Source organism: Talpa occidentalis, unplaced genomic scaffold (assembly GCF_014898055.3).
Source record: "Talpa occidentalis isolate TD23 unplaced genomic scaffold, MPIMG_talOcc4v2.1 talOcc4.3, whole genome shotgun sequence".
In the NCBI taxonomy this organism is placed as follows: Eukaryota; Metazoa; Chordata; class Mammalia; order Eulipotyphla; family Talpidae; genus Talpa; species Talpa occidentalis.
In genome coordinates, this window is record NW_023603184.1 from 104,929,014 (window position 1) to 104,946,897 (window position 17,884).

The following is a 17,884-nucleotide window of genomic DNA, read 5'->3' on the forward strand; positions in this document are numbered from 1 at the left end:
TAGGTAGGTCAAAATACTATAAGGAAGAAAAAGTTAAAAGAGGTCTAAAACAAAAAATAAGACCCTCCTGAGGACTATCTACTGAAGCTAATTTTCTATTTTAATGCATTTTTAAATCTTGGTACTAGGGGCTATATAATTCTGTATCTACAGAAGGTTCCAGCTTAACTTCTATGCAGCAGAGGAATAGTTAACTCACTTTCTCACAACCTGAGATACTGTGACTATACCTAAATATGTATTCATGCTGTGTACTTGTACCTGTTATAGAACAAATGCCAATAAAACCCATGTTGAATGAAAATAGCAAATGTGAATTATGCCCATTGTGTCTTAATATTTTCAAGGCTATTTATTCATATTGATCAGAACTGACAGCATGTTCAAATTCTATTTGCATTATATACACTTCAGGGTATCAATTTTACCAGGATCTAGCCTAAGCCAAATAAAATACTACATTAATGACTCCACACTTAATAGGAAACACTTATCAAATCTTTGGTGGAATTAAAATTCATGTATTTGTTAATTATTGCATCCTAAAAGTGGGCATTATTTACTGTTTTAGCTTTGCCCTTCGCATGTATAGCCAGAGCACTAATATCTTTACTCTATACAAATATATTTAATACTAAAGTGACTTATTTGTCATATACATTAGACACAAGGAGGACTGTTTTAGACACTGTTAGTATTATCAGAAATACTGAGAGGACCTCTATGGTTATCAATTTACCTAACAGTGCAATATATATATCCCTTAGCCTCAAAATATTTCCAAAATCATATTATAGCATGGGCCCAGTGCACATATAATCAAGTAGCTTAAGTCGACCATGGTTCATTTAGTAAGTCAAATATAAATTTGACTCTTCTGTTCACATCCAAAGCGTTTGTCTATCTAAGCCAACAGAAGGGAGGAAATTTGTGTTAAAGGGAGAGAAAAGTCTTAAAAATAAAATGCATATGCATAAATCACTTGTATCACTGGTTACTAGAATGCTGAGTCTTGAGAAGTGAACACAGGCACAATTGTTTAAACATGCAGATGGCTTACAGGTAGTGATCATCAAATATATACCACACACATCATGCATTATAAATATTTATACTGTCATGTTAAACTATCTCAAGAATGTTAGCAAAAAATGATCAAGTGGTATATCTGAATGTGTTCTATTTTTCTACTGTATTAAGTGAAAACAGATAGGAAAAGCAATTTCTAGAGACCGATCTCAAAACATTTTTCAGTTAAAAAAGTTAGAGATATATTTTTCTGAGGCATTGAGTTTCAGAGAAGCTAAGAGAATGAAACTTCCAGGTTGCTGTTACTTTGCTTGACTGTTTTATTGGTTCGAGCTCTTAATATGTGATGATGTACTATTCTATAGAAATACACACCTCACTCTTTTCTTCTTCCTTTTGCTCGTGGAACTAAAGATATGTTAAGTTTCCCTACATTCTCTACATAGTTTTGATAAATGACCAACTTTTTGTTACCCCCAATTTTTTCATTATAAAAATACTGATACTGAAAGTATAGGAAGAACTACCTAATATTTGCTTCATTAAATCTCCAAAGCATTGCTATGACAACTGGCTACGTAGGGTAATAATTTTAAAAAACTAAAAATATTCAACATTCAGGTGTGAATTCCAGACTTACAAATTGTAGTCTAAGCTATATAGGAGGAAAAAAGAATTTAGGATAATTTGATATTTAAATCTAGTAATGACACAAAAAATATTTTGAAATTTACTTGTAAAATTTTATCATATCATTTAGAAAATACACAAAATTCAGTAAAATTACACAATAGTATGTATGTAAATATACATAGATGTGTGTGACTATATATTTAAATACTAATAAAAGGGCAGCTAAGATAGTATGGAAGTACAATAAATGCATGAAATGGATTTTTCTTTTCACATACTGTGTATGATAATCATCTGCTTAGGTGATACTGTATGTTCATAGGCTCAACATACAAAGCATTGACTAAATTTGGGCCCCCTTTATTGAGAGTATAAATGTTCAGTTCAGAAAAAAACATAAGTAAAAACTAATGAACAAGTCTGCTAATTGTTCTTCTCCAACAGGAGGAGCCTGATCATTTTCTATCTTCACACAGCATTGTAAACAGCTAAAAGAAACATTGACTAAATATCGTATTAGTTTAATTATCAGTTAAATGTAAACTTTGGAGATGATATGAATGTTCCCAGGGTTCTAATTAACTTCCACAAAAATGATACTGAAATCTGCATTTGAAAACCATACAAAAAAGTAAAATGAATGTCAGAAGGAAACATGAAAATGTAATGGGTAAAATACATGTTGCCAACATTTATTGTAAATGAAGTCATTGGAATATCACCAGACTATATTATTTACAGAGAATACACAAAAATTGTGCACATTCCAGGTGAAATATGTACATAAGCTATTAATAAAAGCATATACTAACCAGCCACAATGACACTGTCATTACGTGCTGGACCAAATTTCAGTGTCATCTCATGTTTATGTTTATGGACAGCCAAATGATCCTCGTTGGTAAAACGCTGTGGCAAAAAGTTTTAAAATACAGTTAAGATTTTCAATTTGATCAAATAATTAAAATGATAAGGAAATTCATTTCCACAACATGTAAAACCACCATTAACAATGAAATAGCAGTTTGCTAACTATAAAAAGAATCTATTGTTAGTAAAGATAAACATAATAGATTTTAAGTATTTACAGAGAAACCCATGGCCCAAGATTAAGCAATACTGACATAATACTAGGTCACAAAACTCATTTGAGAGTATTTAAAAGCACAACCAAAGGTAAAGACACTATACATATAAATATCATTTGGACACTAAAACTAGATCATTAATTTTTTTGTTATATCTTAAGAGAAATATATACTCCATTGTACAACGTTTGTACTGTACTTAAATGGACTTCAGATTACTTACCACTTTTAAATTGAGAATTTTCTTACAAAAATATTCCTGTACAAATTAAGAAATAAATCACATTCTTTATGTTACCAAGTAAAAATATCTGTTATAATCCAGTGAATAAACAGCAAATACAATAAAGCAGTTCATTCTAAAATATTAGAATTTTAATTTAAGATGGCTACAAGTGATTTTTTCACTTGTTTCAATTCTTAAAGCACAATGAAAATGAAGCAAAATTACTTCTAAAGTTACACTTAACTTGGATAGTGGATGGGCCCTACATATCAGAGGTGACTTTATGATTACAATGCTAAAAAAACATATTATTTAAATATCTCCTGATTGTGTCTGGCCATCAACCTTTATGAAGACACTCCTTATTGAGCAATACTTGTAACAGAAAATAGGGAATACTTTTTATTATTTCAGAAGAGTAATGATAAAGTGCTGAATAAAGAGATCTAAACTTACTCTCTAGTCTATATCCTTAAGAATGGGGATGTTAAAATTACATGTATTTGAACTTGGCTCCCCTATGACATCAAAATAGATTTCTTCTTTTGTGGCCCCATCCTCCCCCTCCCCAATTCACGACATCCTTTCATGCAAATAATCTGCAGGATTATCTTAGAACAAAGTAAATAAAACATTTTCCATAAAAGTGTAACACTGAGAACCTGAATCACCCTACCCCCAGGCCAGCAGCCCAGGAGCTATAGAAATCATTTCCTCTCATTTGTAACCCATTATGCTCTTCACAGTGCTTTGGTTATATTATAGCACCTATCAAATTACACAGGTATTTTCACATGTATGTCCTTTTAAGTAGGCTGAGTTTCTACTGTGAGCCCCCAAATTTCAAATGCTAATTGAATGAGCTCTTTACAGTAAGATTTAATCTTCAAGTCCAGCCTAAAGAAAAAGAAAAAAAATGACCCAAACAACCCTGTTGATAGATGAGTTAAGCATTAATTTGGCTATATTTTGTTAATAAGTGTGGCTTATCACTAAATCTTTAGGTTATAATGGAAAATATCTACTGTTATATAATTCCTCTTCATAACTGCTTGTATTTCCATTGAAGGTGAGGCTTTAGATTCAACAGTACCTCTACCTCTTAACTTATTCATTCAATAAAACTTACTTCACTTCACTTACTGAGCACAAACAATAGGTACTGGAACTGTAAGTCAGTTCTTACCCCACTCAGGTGCTATCTTCCTATTGCTTTATCATAAGAATTCCTCCCAAGTTTGGAAGTATAAAAAGTAGTTGTGCGTTGATAGACTATTGAATAACAAAATTCTTGGAGAATAAACATGTCTTAGAATTTGCTATCATTACTGCACTGCTTATTACTTTGCATTATCATTTTAAATGTGTCTTATGTCCCACTAAAAGTAGCTTAAAGCAAGATTCACTTTATATTTCAAAGAACTTAATAATAATGGCTTCTCCACTGAAGGCAATCATTAAACATGAAATGAATCCACTTTGGTAGAGGTCTCAAATTTTTAAACTGCAAAGTCAGCATAATTAACAGATTAAGAACATGGAATATTAATCTCCAAGGAATTTTTAAAAATTTTTTAAAAGATTTATTTATTTATTTATTTGTTTATTTATAACAAGCACTGGGTACAGTCAGAAGTGAGGGAGGATGAGAGGACGCACCAGCGCCAGAGCGGGGAACAGAACAGGCAGACCGACGAAATACAATGAGGGGAGCAGCAGACGCGGCAGGAGAGGTCTGAGTGCCATGTGGGACTCTCGCCGGCTGGTTGGGGATTGAACCGGTGCTGCAGAGGCTGCAGGCAGCTTTGCAGCCCAGCAATCAACCACTGTGCCACCAGGGGAGGCCCAGGAATTTTATTCTTGAAATGACTTGGCCACAAATATCCAAATCAAGGAGGAACTATATACAGACTTAAGTACTATCATATTTTATAGGAAATGTGAAAATGGCACCAAATTTAACCTTAAGTGAAAAGAAAAAGCTAAAGACCCTAAAAAGATATTTAGGATCAAATGATTATTAAGAAATGCAAGTAATATGAATGTACAAGTTTCATTTAAGGTCTACAGATAAAATTTAGATACATGCTATTTTTAAAAGGGTTATTGATCATACAATGGTATTATTTATACACAAGAGGAAAATACACTAAAACTGGCCTTTGATACAGGTGAATTAAACCTTGGCTACCATCTGAGCAAATTTATTTACTTCTAAGAAAACTCAAAAGCAATCTTGTCACACACACACATATATGAATGAAATGTATTTTTTTCAACAAATATTTAATAAGAAAGGTAACCTAACAGCTGAGGGAGATCAATCAGATGAATATCATAAAAAATCAGTTGGTATTATAAAAAAATATCTAGGAAATGTGTGTTTCCAAGGCTTGATCACTCTCATAAGACTCATCAGAATTAACTTCCTAAGAAATCAGTCATTCTACATTTAACTCACGCAGTCACATCCAGAATATAGATTATTATGCCTATTAAATGAAATAGGTATAACTAAGTTAGAAAGTCATCAAGCCAATAGTTCATTTACTATTACTTTCACTACTTGAAAGATTATTCAACATCACCAGTTACTGCTGCTCATACAAACACACATTCTCTCTTACAATATTATATAGCACCACTCAAACTTCAGGCTAACTATAAAATTAATCTTTATCTCCTTTATGAAGCAGCTTATAGAGTGTAAACATCCTACCAAAGAAAACAATTTTCAAAGAGAGTGATATCAAGAAGCAAGGATGTTAATAAGAATTTCAACATTAAATGAATCTTTCACTAAATTATCTCACTTTATCTCATTCATGAATTCAAGGGAAGGACACATTGAAAAAGAATGAAATTAACAAATTTTTTTCTGTGAGATGCCGAAGATTTAGTGAGGCACATAAGAGAGATTTAAAAGGAGTCAACAGTTACAAGACCCTCTCTGAAATGGTTATCAATAACATATTAAAAATTTTAATAACCTAACTGAAAATCTAAATTTAACAAAACACTTTAGTGTGTCAAAGCAAAAATTCAAATTTGGAGTAATTTCATCATTTACTGGTGACAAAAAATATTAACTAATCATTATTTAATTGATGCTTCTAGATTTTGATTTCCTAGGTAATATATGACTCTAAACAGAGACTATACCATTTCTGCACACAAGATTATAACAAATGGATGATACTGATATTAGCCAGGTAATTACTTTATTCAGTAACAGTTAAAAACTTTATTATAACATAGATTATTTTAGGAAACCAATATAGTCAAAAAGTAATACCCAGAAGGGGCCTCCCTGGTGGCACAGGGGTTAAAGACTCAGTGCTATCAAGCTATCAACAGCCACTGAGGCATCAGTTCAATTCCTGGCCAGGGAGCTAACCCACATGGCACAGCAGACATCTCCTGTCTTACCCGCTGCTCCCCTCAGCAGTGTTTTTCAGTAGATCTGCCTGTTCTGCTCCCCACTCTGTCACTGGTGAATCCTCTCAACCCCCCGCCACCTCTGGCCTTACCCCAGTTCTTGTATGCATAAATAAAAATAAATCTTTAAAAAAAAACCCAGGATTGGAGTGTTCATGATGAGGAACAGTGCTTAGAGAAACTTAAAATATTGCTATAGCTTTAAAAAATACATTGGCAAAATATACGAAGAAGCTTAACAATGTGTCTGTACACATTTTGACCTGGTAATTCTATTTCTAAAAATGTATTTTAAGGAATTAATTAGATACATATAAAGGATAATGGCAAAAGGATATTCATCACAACTTATAGTACTGAATTATGTGAAAAGCCCACAATAGAAGAGTGGGTCAATTAATTATGGGATATGCTTTGGCAAAACACTATATAGCAACTTAAATCCATTATTTGAATTATCACATAAAATGCACTTGATAATATAAATGATGTCTGCATACAAATAGAACACAAAACAGTATGTGCAATATGATCACAATTTTGTTTTAAAAGTGAAAGGGGGATAAGGATTCAGGAAATGCACAAAATGTTAACTGAAATTCCCTGATTTCATTTTTTCCCTTTAAACTTTTGTCAGCATTTTCTGTAATACTTTCACACTTAAGAGGAAATAAAAACTCTGTGTTATAAACTGAAAAAAGTATACATGCAAAAACCTGGGTTCAAAAATACCTTGAGATTTGAGCATTCCATTTAAGGAATGCTTTACTAGATATGTAATACAAGACTAAGCATGGGTTCAAATTTATCTCCAATTCTTAAAATTTCTGTGACTCAGAAATTCAGTAACATGTTTAAGTTTGATGGCTCAACTGTAAGATGAGTCCAGTAATACCCATTTCACAGGACTGTTTCACAGATTAAATATGGTAATTTACATAAATTTAGCACAGTGACTGGCTAAATAAAAAAAATGTTTTAACTTCATTGAATTCAATGCTTTTATGAACCCTTAGTTCCTCAAATATACTTTTTTTAAAGATTTACTTATAAACACAAGAACTGGGGTACAGGCCAGAAGTGGGGGGGGGTGAGAGGATTCACCAGAGACAGAGTGGGGAACAGGCAGATCTACCAAAACACACTGCTGAGGGGAATAGTGGGAGAGTCAGGAGAGGCCTGCTGCGTCATGTGGGAAGCTCCCCGATCAGGGATCAAACTCTTGCTGCAGTGCTGCTGAAAGCTTCAAAGGTTGGGTCTTTAACCCCTTGCGACACCAGGGAGGGGCCTTCTCAAATACTTTTTAAAACAACTTGGGGCACAGACGCATAGCTGACATGGTAACACTTGTTACAACATTTGGAAGTTCTATTCTGTGGTTCACAGGTAACTTCTGTGTGTTTCTGAAGTAGTTTTTTGCTGCACCTTCCCTGCAGTGACCTTTAGGGCTAACCGCCCCTAGGTCCGGCTGGGCAACCAGCGCGCAGGGGAAGAACAGCAAAACCCTACCTGCTGCACCTCCCCCCGCAGTGATCTTTAGGAATGGCTTTCGCCACGGTCCCTAGGTCCGGCTGGGCAACCAGCGCACAGGGGGAGAACAGCCTGAAGCAGAGGAAGTGCAACGCAAGTTCCCTGAAAAGGCAGAAGCTTATCAATAGATAACGACCACCAAGAACCACTACAAGAATGCTAAAAATCTTATCCCTCTTCCTAGAACTACAAACTTTAATCCCTTATTTGTCTTTCTAAACTTCCTTCTTTCTTCTATAATGGTCATTGCTTGTTATGTAGATCACCTCCCTGATAGTGGTAGACTGAGCCCATGAGCAAGCTAATTTCCTTGATATTCATTCCTGTGCTTTTGGAAAACATATATATACTGGTCACAAATTTAGAGAAAATTACACTCAGATTTTCACTCTTGAAGTGTGTCTGTTTGTCATTTCTTTCGCCGACGCCCTGACCACCCTGCACGCTTCTCTCAACCCTGAGGTGGCCTCATCGTCTACTGCTGTGCTGGTCCGCGGCAGGTGGCGCCCAACGTGGGGCCCCGACATTTCATTTCATTTCATTGTGTCTTCCACCCAAAGAAGAGGTGAGTAACGGAGAGATCGTGTTGGGTAAGCTATCTCCCTTCTTGTGTGTGTGAGTGTGAATGTGATTCCCTTAAAATACCCTCTTTTAAACAGTCAGGGATAGGATCCTCACTGGAGCGTCCGGAGCTCGCTGATAAAGGATGATCAGTTCAAGATAGTGAGAAGTTTTTCTAAGAGTGAATGCTCGTGGTGCTGTGTGTGTGTGAGAGTGTATGAATACGGCTCCACGGCCTCGTGTCTACGGAGTCTGAGTGGGCTGCACCCGCGATTCCCGTGGAGGAACGTCATATGGCATAACGGTCATCTGCTCTTCGGAGTAGCCTGGTCCGGGACTTATACGGACAGACCTTAGCTAAGACGCCTCCGCAAGTTCCCGCGAGGGACACGGGCCGGACAGCACAGTTGAAAGAAATCTTTGCTTGAGTGAACGAAAGCACCACGAGACCAAAAACAAAAATCTTTTTCTATCTATATTAAAAAAATATGATTGAAACACGAGGTATTAAAGTAAATAAGAAAGCTCTACTGCAACTTTATAAATTTATATTACGGGTATGCCCGTGGTTTCCAGAAGAAGGTAGTTTGTCACTGGAAACTTGGAAGAAAGTAGGAAAAGAAGTGAGAGTTTTATGCCCTTCATGGACCATCTCAGGTTCTGAGACAGGCTCTGTCCTTGTGGGTACAAATTAGAGATTTGTTGGGTGATGCCACTGAGGCAAAATTGTGGGAAGGCCAACAGGATGAAGTTCAGGATAATCCTAAAAACAATAATGATCTACTCAAGCCTCTGCTCCCGTATCAAAGGAATCCTTTCCCAGTCAGAGGATGTTTAATGATCATGAATATACTGAAATGCTAGATAAATTAACTTTCAAAAATGATAAACCCTCCCGCCCACCCGCTAACCTTTTTCCAGTTGTTACCAAACCTAAAATTGCATTACATAATAATCCTAATCATATCAAAGCCCATCAAGGGCCCCTAGGTGGCATGTGCTGGTCCGCGGCAGTTTTTTGTTATTATTTTGAATAAACTTATAATTATAGAAAATTTTTAAATTACAAAGAAGTTGCAAAGACAATATAGAAAGTTCCTACAGTTTCAGTTCCCCCCAATGTGACTCTACATTATTGTGGTACATTAATTTATCAAAATTAATAAACCAATATAACATATTACTATTAAACTTTCATCTTGGTAATTTTTTTTTAAAGATTTATTTTTATTTATTTTACAAGCACTGGGTACAGTCAGAAACGCGGGAGGGTGAGAGAATTCCCCAGAGCCAGAGCGAGGAGCAGAGCAGGCAGAAGGACCAAAGTACACTGCTGAGGGGAGCAGCGGGCGGCAGGAGAGGTCTGCGCGCCACGTGGGACCCTCCTCCAGTGGCCAGGGAGCAGCCGGGGATCGAACCGGCGCTGCAGAGGCTGCGAGCAGCTTCGCAACCCAGCGCTTAACCGCTGCACCACCGGGGAGGGGAGGCCCGGTAATTTTGTTTTAAAGTTTAAAAGTATGATGCAGCTGAACCAGACCAGATCCAGTTTACTTTTTGCTATGTCCCCAAATTTAAAATCATCTCTGAAAACTGTGATAATGATTATTAATTGTCCCTTGATAGCTAGTTCTCTCCTCCCTTCAATAAAAGAACTTCTGAAATTCAGGTGGGCACCTGACAGCCCCAAATAAAGACTTTTTTGCAGTCAGGTGGTTTAACCAAAAGAACCATGTGAAAATTATTTGCATTACCATTAATGCCCCTAAAAAGGTGCTGTGTATCCATCTCCTTTCCTTATTGTGAAATGTGGATTTGTCAGCAGGTGCTAGGTAAGAATAAATGTCACATGTTAAGTATGGTAGAGCTAGCCAGCCCTGAACTTCGATTTCCGGGCTGTTAAATAAACTGTCTAATCTAGGTAGCTTTTGTTTTAACATGTATCTTAAGTAATCCAAAGGCCTAAACATTTTCCACCCCTAAGGCTATGATATGACATAGCCCCTAGAGGTACTGTCTTCTGTGCAATGGAATAAACAGAAAAGCAGTGGTTTTTAAATGGTGACTATATTAAGGAAAATATATCTGTCTGTCTAAGTTTTGATATGCTTACTTTCTCTATTCAAAACTTCCAAATCTCCTTTCTGCTTTTCACTCATAGTTCCTATGGATAAACTGTCCATGGTATCATCTAAAATTAGTTCCTCCACTTGAGCAATGGATCCTACACTACCTTCCTACTTAAGGAATCTACTCTTGTAAGGGTCTCTCTCTGCAGCATCAAATATGCTGTAATAATCCCACCTTAAAATGCAAAAACAAACAAAATGCTCTATCTTCAATTCTCCCCAAGTTCTCTCACACTGCTCCCTTTAAGTTTATCTTCAAGAAAGTTTTTATGATGACTCCATTTCTAGTTATTCCCATTCTCTCACCAACAATCTCCAATCATATTGTCACTGCTGCTTCACTAAAGTTACTCTTATCAATGTCTCAAATAATCTTTATATTTCTAAATCTAGTAACAAATACTGAATAGTTATCCTATCAAGTACAATGATATCCCATCCTATCAACTTTAATAGTCTACTTTAAGACACTTTTTTCTGCATGGCTTACAGGATACAATTTCCTTCACTGTTGTTTCTCAGCTCTCCCCCTTTTCCTGACTTCCACACACTGGACGACCCTGAAGCTTAGTTCTTACCCTTCTTCTTTAATTATACTACTTAAATATATAAGTAACACTAAGCAAAGAAGGGAATCATAGATTATCAGACAAAACATTACAAATCTTGACAACATAAAAATAATACTTATCATAATGTTCCTCATTTATTTTAATATTAGAGAGATCTTATAAGAAATGATCTATGGCATATACGTATTCTTATGCTGAATAACAGGTTTCTTTTCCTTTTGTTGAATTAAATAAATTTAAATGTAATGTTTATTATTTTTAAAAGGTATGTGTATTAGTAAGGAGTGAATCACAAGAAACAGAAACCATTTCACTTCAATTATAAAAGAAAGGAAGGGAATTCGAGGTTTGTCTGAGAATGAGTTTCCAAGAGTTTCCTAGAACAAACACCGTAAAACTGGTCTTTGTCCAAAGGTTACCTCTAGAAACATTTAATTAGCTGTAATCTAGAGATTACAAAATCATGTATTTAATCTCCAGCAAAATGAATGACGTGAGTAATAACACTTATTTCTCCATTTGACTCAGCATCAAATTCAAGGAGTAAGTTGTGATTTATCAGAACAAGTAAATCTGATTAATGGAACCTAAATAATATCTACAATTCTAGTTGCAAATATTTCTAAGAACTGTAGCTTTTAGCTTTCTTGACTTTATAGAAGAATATATCAAATATATCTGTAAAATACATGTCAATGCAGTTTATTTCTCTTTATGTCCACTGTTACTGCCTAGTCAAAATCATCACCTCACTTGACCCCTCCAGTCTTAAGAGACTCCCTCTTACTTCAAACTCAGCAATGACTTTTCACTGCACTATAAAAACCCAAATACCTTTCATTTATTTATTTATTTTTAAAGATTTTATTTATTTATGCATACAAGAGCTGGGGTACAGGCCAGAGGCGTGGCAGGGAGGGATGAGAGGATTCACCAGAGACAGAGTGGGGAGCAGAACAAACAGACAGACTGACTGACTGAAATACACTGCTGAGGGGAGCAGCGGGCAGTCAGGAGAGGTTTGCTGCGCCATGTGGGTTGTTCCCTGGCCGGCCAGGGATCGAACTCATGCTGCAGAGACTGTAAATTGCTTCATAGTGCAGTGCTTACCCCTTGTGCCACCAGGGAGGTCCCCACCAGCCCCCCCGCCCAATACCTGTTAGAGTCCACAGAGTCCTATAGGATATGGACCCTACTTTTCTAACCTCATCTTTTGCTGTTATCTTCATGATCACTATATACTCCAGTCTAATAGTCTTCTTTCTGTTCTTAAATATACCTAAACCTTTCCTCCTGAGGGCTTTTACAGAAACTGTTCCTTAAGTCTGGAAAACTCTTCCCAAGTATGTGCAGGGTTTGCTCCCACATTTTTTAAAAGATTTATTTATGTAGATAATAACTGGGGTACAGGCCAGAGGTATGGGGGCTAGAGAGGATTCACCAGAAACAGAGTAGGGAACAAAACAGGCAGATGTACTGAAATACACTGCTGAGGGGAGCAGCGGGTGAGTCAGGAGAGGTCTGCTGCGCCATGTGGGTATCTCCCTGCCGGGGAATGAACTTGTGCTGCAGTGGCTGCGGACTGCTTCATAGGCTGAGTCTTAACCCCTTGCACCACCAGGGAGGCCCTGCTCCCACATTTTCATATCTTTGTTTAAATGCCCTCATGAATCTATCTATAGTAGTACCAACTTATCTTTACCCTGCTCAACATCATGTAAATTAAAATCATGAGAATCCACTATACTATCACCAGCATGACTAACATTAAAAGACCATACAAAACAATATTGAAAAGGGAGAACTGAACTAGAGAACTTACACTGCCCAACCGGAAGGCTTATTGTAGAACTAGTCATCAGGAGTGTAGTACTGGCATAAAAGTTGATTGATTGATGAAAGGAAGACAGAAAGTACAGAAATATCCAAATTTACTGAAAACCATCTGATTTTCAGTAAAGGAGTTGAAGTAATTTAATGATAAAGAAAATTTTTTTTCAGAAAATGATGCTGTTTATCTCTAGAATCATATGGGGAAAGGTCAGCTTCAACTCATCTCATTGAATATGCAAAAATTAATTCAAGATGGAACTGAGACCTAAATGAAAAACCAAGCTTCTAGAGGAAAACAACGGAGAACAGTTTTGTGGCTTAAAGGCAGGCAAGTGTCTTAGACAGTCACACAAAACAAAAATGATAAATGAGAAGAAATTAGCTTTCAATAAAATTAGAAATATCTATTCATCAAAAGATATTACAAATAGTAAGTAAACTACAGATTTAAGGAAACTATTTAAAAAAGAAGTGCTATCTAGTATATATAAAGAACTCATAAAATCTAACAATTAAGACAGACAACCCAATTTTGGAACACAGGCAAAAAAGATTTGAAAAGGTATTTCTAAAAAATAAGGTATACAAATGGAAGCACACGCAAAAAATGCTCATCTTTTCAATATCATCAAAGAAATGCAAATTAAAATCACACGATAAATCATACAATGAAATGGCTAAAACTAAAAGATTGCCAAGATCAAATGTTGGCAAGGATATTTCATTAACAAGACCTTTTACACATGTTGGTGGGAATGTAAATTGGTACATCTGTTTTTGGAAAGCTATTTGGCAATTTCCAAAAAAAAACCGAACCTATATTTATCATATGATCATGTCATTACCATCCTAGGAAATTAAAATATTCATACCAGTTTCATTTGTAATAGCTAAAACATTAACTTTATTCTTTAATTCTTTAGTGTTAGTTATTTTAAGATTAGAATATAATAATAGCAATGAATTAATAATTTAAGGGCTTGTTAAAAACACACTGAAATAATATTTTTGAAACAGCACCAGAATGTTATTTCCTGAAAATGCTTCCACACATGCTCTGTATTAAAGATGTTAGACTTAAGAATATTAAAACATCAGCAACACTCTTAAGGGTAAAATACAATAAGAGCTTAGGAAGTAATAAAATTTCCATACAAGATAATACATATCTGATTAGGCATTTTATCAATGATTTTCAGGCAATAATTATCAAATGAAAATACTTTTAAACCCTGGATTTTTGTTCAGATTTTTCCACCTTTCCATGGTATACCTTACCGCCTCCCTCCCAACACTGTATTTTTAAAAAATTCAGGCATTCTATTAAAAAGTATTTCTTCCCAAATTTTTTGTTTTCATTCTATCTCCAAAATTGTACAAGATACTGTAAGAGAAACCACTTAACAATGGTATCCATATCTTCAGTGTTTTAATAAATGTGAGTTTACAAAATTATTTAAAGTAATTTATATATTACCTGGCCACATCCAGGGGCAGTGCATAGAAAGGGTTTGTCATCACTCATATTCCACAGGTCCTTGTATTGCCTATAATGAAACATTAGAAGGGAAGGCTAGATGTCTTAAAGTACAGGTTTTTAAATAATAAATTTAAACGTAATATTTTATTTTCACTAAGCTTGCCTCATTTCTTATTTAAATTTGAAATAAAACACTTTGACTGATATTTTAAGCCTATCTTTCATCTTCTTCTTATGAGTCGACAAATATATGTAACATAGATATTTTATATTATAGAAAAAAGGGGAGAAACCTTGGTCTATCAGGTTAAATCTTTCATGTTCAACATTATTAACAGAAAAATAGAGGAACTGGATGAAGGCGGCCAAAAGGTACAAACTTCCAATAACAAGAGTTTTATGTTATAAGTTTAACTCCTGGGGATGTAACATACAACATGATGACTACAGTTAACATTGGTGTGTGGTATATTTGAAAGTTACTAAGGGCGTAGGTCCTAGATATTTTCAACACAAGGATAAAAAACTTAAAAAATCTGTATGAGAGGAGAGATGTTAACAGGTTACTGTGGTAATCATTTCACAACAGACCTACATTATTAAATTCTGTACCTTGAACCTATTTAGTGCTGTAGGTCAATTATCTCAATAAAATTAAAGAAAGAAAAAAGAATGAATGAAATAATGAAAAAAATCAGCTCTTTTATCCTCCATGAAATAACGAATCTAGTTAACTATTATGAATGTCTTATTAAAACCTTTAGGAGAGAACACAATGGGAAATTTTTAATGGTTCAATCAGGGTGACAATACTTGAATTCATAGGTTATCGGACAAAAAGTGGGACAAATGGACATTACATACTTCCTAAGATGATGCAATAGAAAACAAATCGAGGTTCTTAGAGAAAAGAGAATCAAAACTCAATCTAAGTTTCTACATCCAACCACTGTACAAGGAAATATAGGGGATAGGAAAATATATAAAACAATACAACCAGTATGCTATCAGCCAAATTCTATAGCATAAAAAACCTGGTCTCTTTAACAAATAAATGTCCTGGGGAACAAAAGAAGAGAGGGAGTTGGGGGAACTGTTTTAGATTACAAAGGGTTTAATAAGCATACAATGTTTATTAAATGAAATATGGGGAACTTTAAGGATTCTGATTTGAACAAAAGCATCACAGAAAGATAGTTCAAGATTATTCCATTTTTTGATTTATAGTTTATTATTCTTTCCATCAACTTGTAGGTTTAATTTTGTGTTTGCGTCAATAAACTGCATTAGACGCAACTATTAATTTTGTAACACTTCTTTTTCAACACTAGTTTGCTATTATAGAAGCAATTAATGTGGCCAAATATATTTGGAAAATGTTGGAGTACATTTTTTAGGGAAGACTTTTCAGAATCTTTAATATGGTCAAGTGAAATGTCTAGAGGAGCACCTAGAATACAGCATTTTCCCCAAATCCACCTGCTACCTTTTTCACAGCATATCTCATTGAACTAGTATTATCTGAAGTCATTTTAGGAGATATTAAAACTCTGAAATATGTTTATGCTTGTCGTAGTTAAATATACTTGTGTCTCTACTTGATAATTTAAAACGCAAAAAGGTTTATGCAATCTGAAGAGAAACCAGAGTGTCTACTACTTGATAATTTAAAACCACAAAGAGTCAGCTAAACTTCATACTAGATAAATGTTTTCTTATTTAAGGGGAAAAAAGGAGTTATTTATCTAGATACAATTTATGAAAATATTTATAATCTAAAATATGAAAAATGGCTAAAAATACCAATACTGGATACATACCTGCCAGAATTCACACGTAACTTGAATTTCATAAGTTGAACAACTTATCACGTCCTCTTTTTCATGGCAAGGATACTGGGGGAAAAAAGTAGTTTCACATGGTAAGAATTAGTTTTGAAATACAATAGATAAAAAAATACTCGAATTATTATAGTCTCTAACAATCATCCAAACATTAGTCACTGTTAAGAATAACTTCCCCCCCACAGCTGGAATCTATTTCATAGTTATGAGTACTGCTCCTAAAATATAAACACTCATATAAATGCCTTAAATGTTAAGTATCAATATACCCAACTCTACCACAAAAAGTTTAAAAGAAAAAAACATTTATTCAGAAGACTTTCAGTTTTTAAAATGTAGTTTGTGGTGGTAAGGTTCTCACTCTAATTCATCAAAATCTCTTCATTCCATAATGTAATTAATGTATATTAGCTACTCCTTTCCTAACTTTAAAAACACAGCTATTTTCTATCAGGGCAAGTAAGCATAGTATGCTAAAACTACCCAGGTCAGTGATAGATTTTTAAACTCTGCTAATACTTCATCTTGCATTTACTGAAACCTCACCTAGTATTGAACAGCATGACCTTATTTTTATCCAAATAAGCCAAAGGCAACATAAAGGAACATTTCTTTTTCATAATTTTGCTTATAAATGTGTTGTCAAGAATGTCTTGTCCAAAAAAAAACCTGGATGATTCCTATGGGAAACCGTGGAAATAGCCACAGTTATGAACCCTGGATTCAAGGGTATCTAATGTAGACAATAGGAAGAAAAGTTTTTCCTAGTCCCAGCAAAACCTCTATTGGAATAGTTTTCATTTCTTCATTCACATCCAACTTTATCATGTTGCCTGTGAGAAGAGGGAAAAGAATGCTAAAATAATATGAAGGAAACCTGTAATACTTATGCTTTTGTCATTACCAATAGAATGTCAGTTCAGAGGGCAAGAACTTATCTTTGGGTTAGCATCTAAAACAGTGTCTAGGTTCACAGTATCACTTACTCATTAAATACTAAAATGTGCTCACTTTGGTAGCACATACACTAAAACTGCAGTCATTAAATATTAAGGAATGAATAAATAGCTGTATGATAAAATTAATCAAATAAATTCACTTTAACTCAAAAAATTCTAAAACTATTAAGAAAATGGAGTTAAATTCAGGAAACATTTAAACACCAAATATATGCCAAGACACAACGATGAAAAAAAATCATCCCTGCACTCAAGAAACTTTCAGTCTAGCAGAAGAAATGAATACAGAAATATAATTTTAATTACTTTGGTAAGAATGAGAGTTAAAACACTGGGAATATAGAGGCAGTGCTGATTGATCAGGTAGTTCTAAAAAAGGCTCCTGTGTGAGTTAACCTTGGTACCCTTCTCTTTTTCACCTCCTCACCTTTAATTTTTTAAACTGTCCCCTTTCTCTACAGAAGCTCTTTTACCTACACAGCAGCTTATTTCCTAGCCAACCAACAAAATGTCCCATTCCCTTATTACTATTTTCTAACACCTAGCTGAGATAGCTACAAATATA

General features: G+C 34.8%; 1 protein-coding gene across 1 annotated transcript in view; it reads right to left on the bottom strand.

Moving 5' to 3' along the window:
* Positions 1 to 17,884, bottom strand: part of ATF2 (activating transcription factor 2) — an 80,330-nt gene that overhangs the window by 43,538 nt on the left and 18,908 nt on the right. Inside the window, exons 3-5 of the mRNA XM_037523575.2 lie at positions 16,337 to 16,411; positions 14,514 to 14,583; positions 2,475 to 2,571 (exon numbers count right to left, since the gene is read on the bottom strand). Of these exons, the coding sequence (XP_037379472.1) occupies positions 2,475 to 2,571; positions 14,514 to 14,583; positions 16,337 to 16,368 (199 nt within the window). The 5' untranslated portion in view covers positions 16,369 to 16,411. The remainder of the gene's footprint in view (positions 1 to 2,474; positions 2,572 to 14,513; positions 14,584 to 16,336; positions 16,412 to 17,884) is intronic.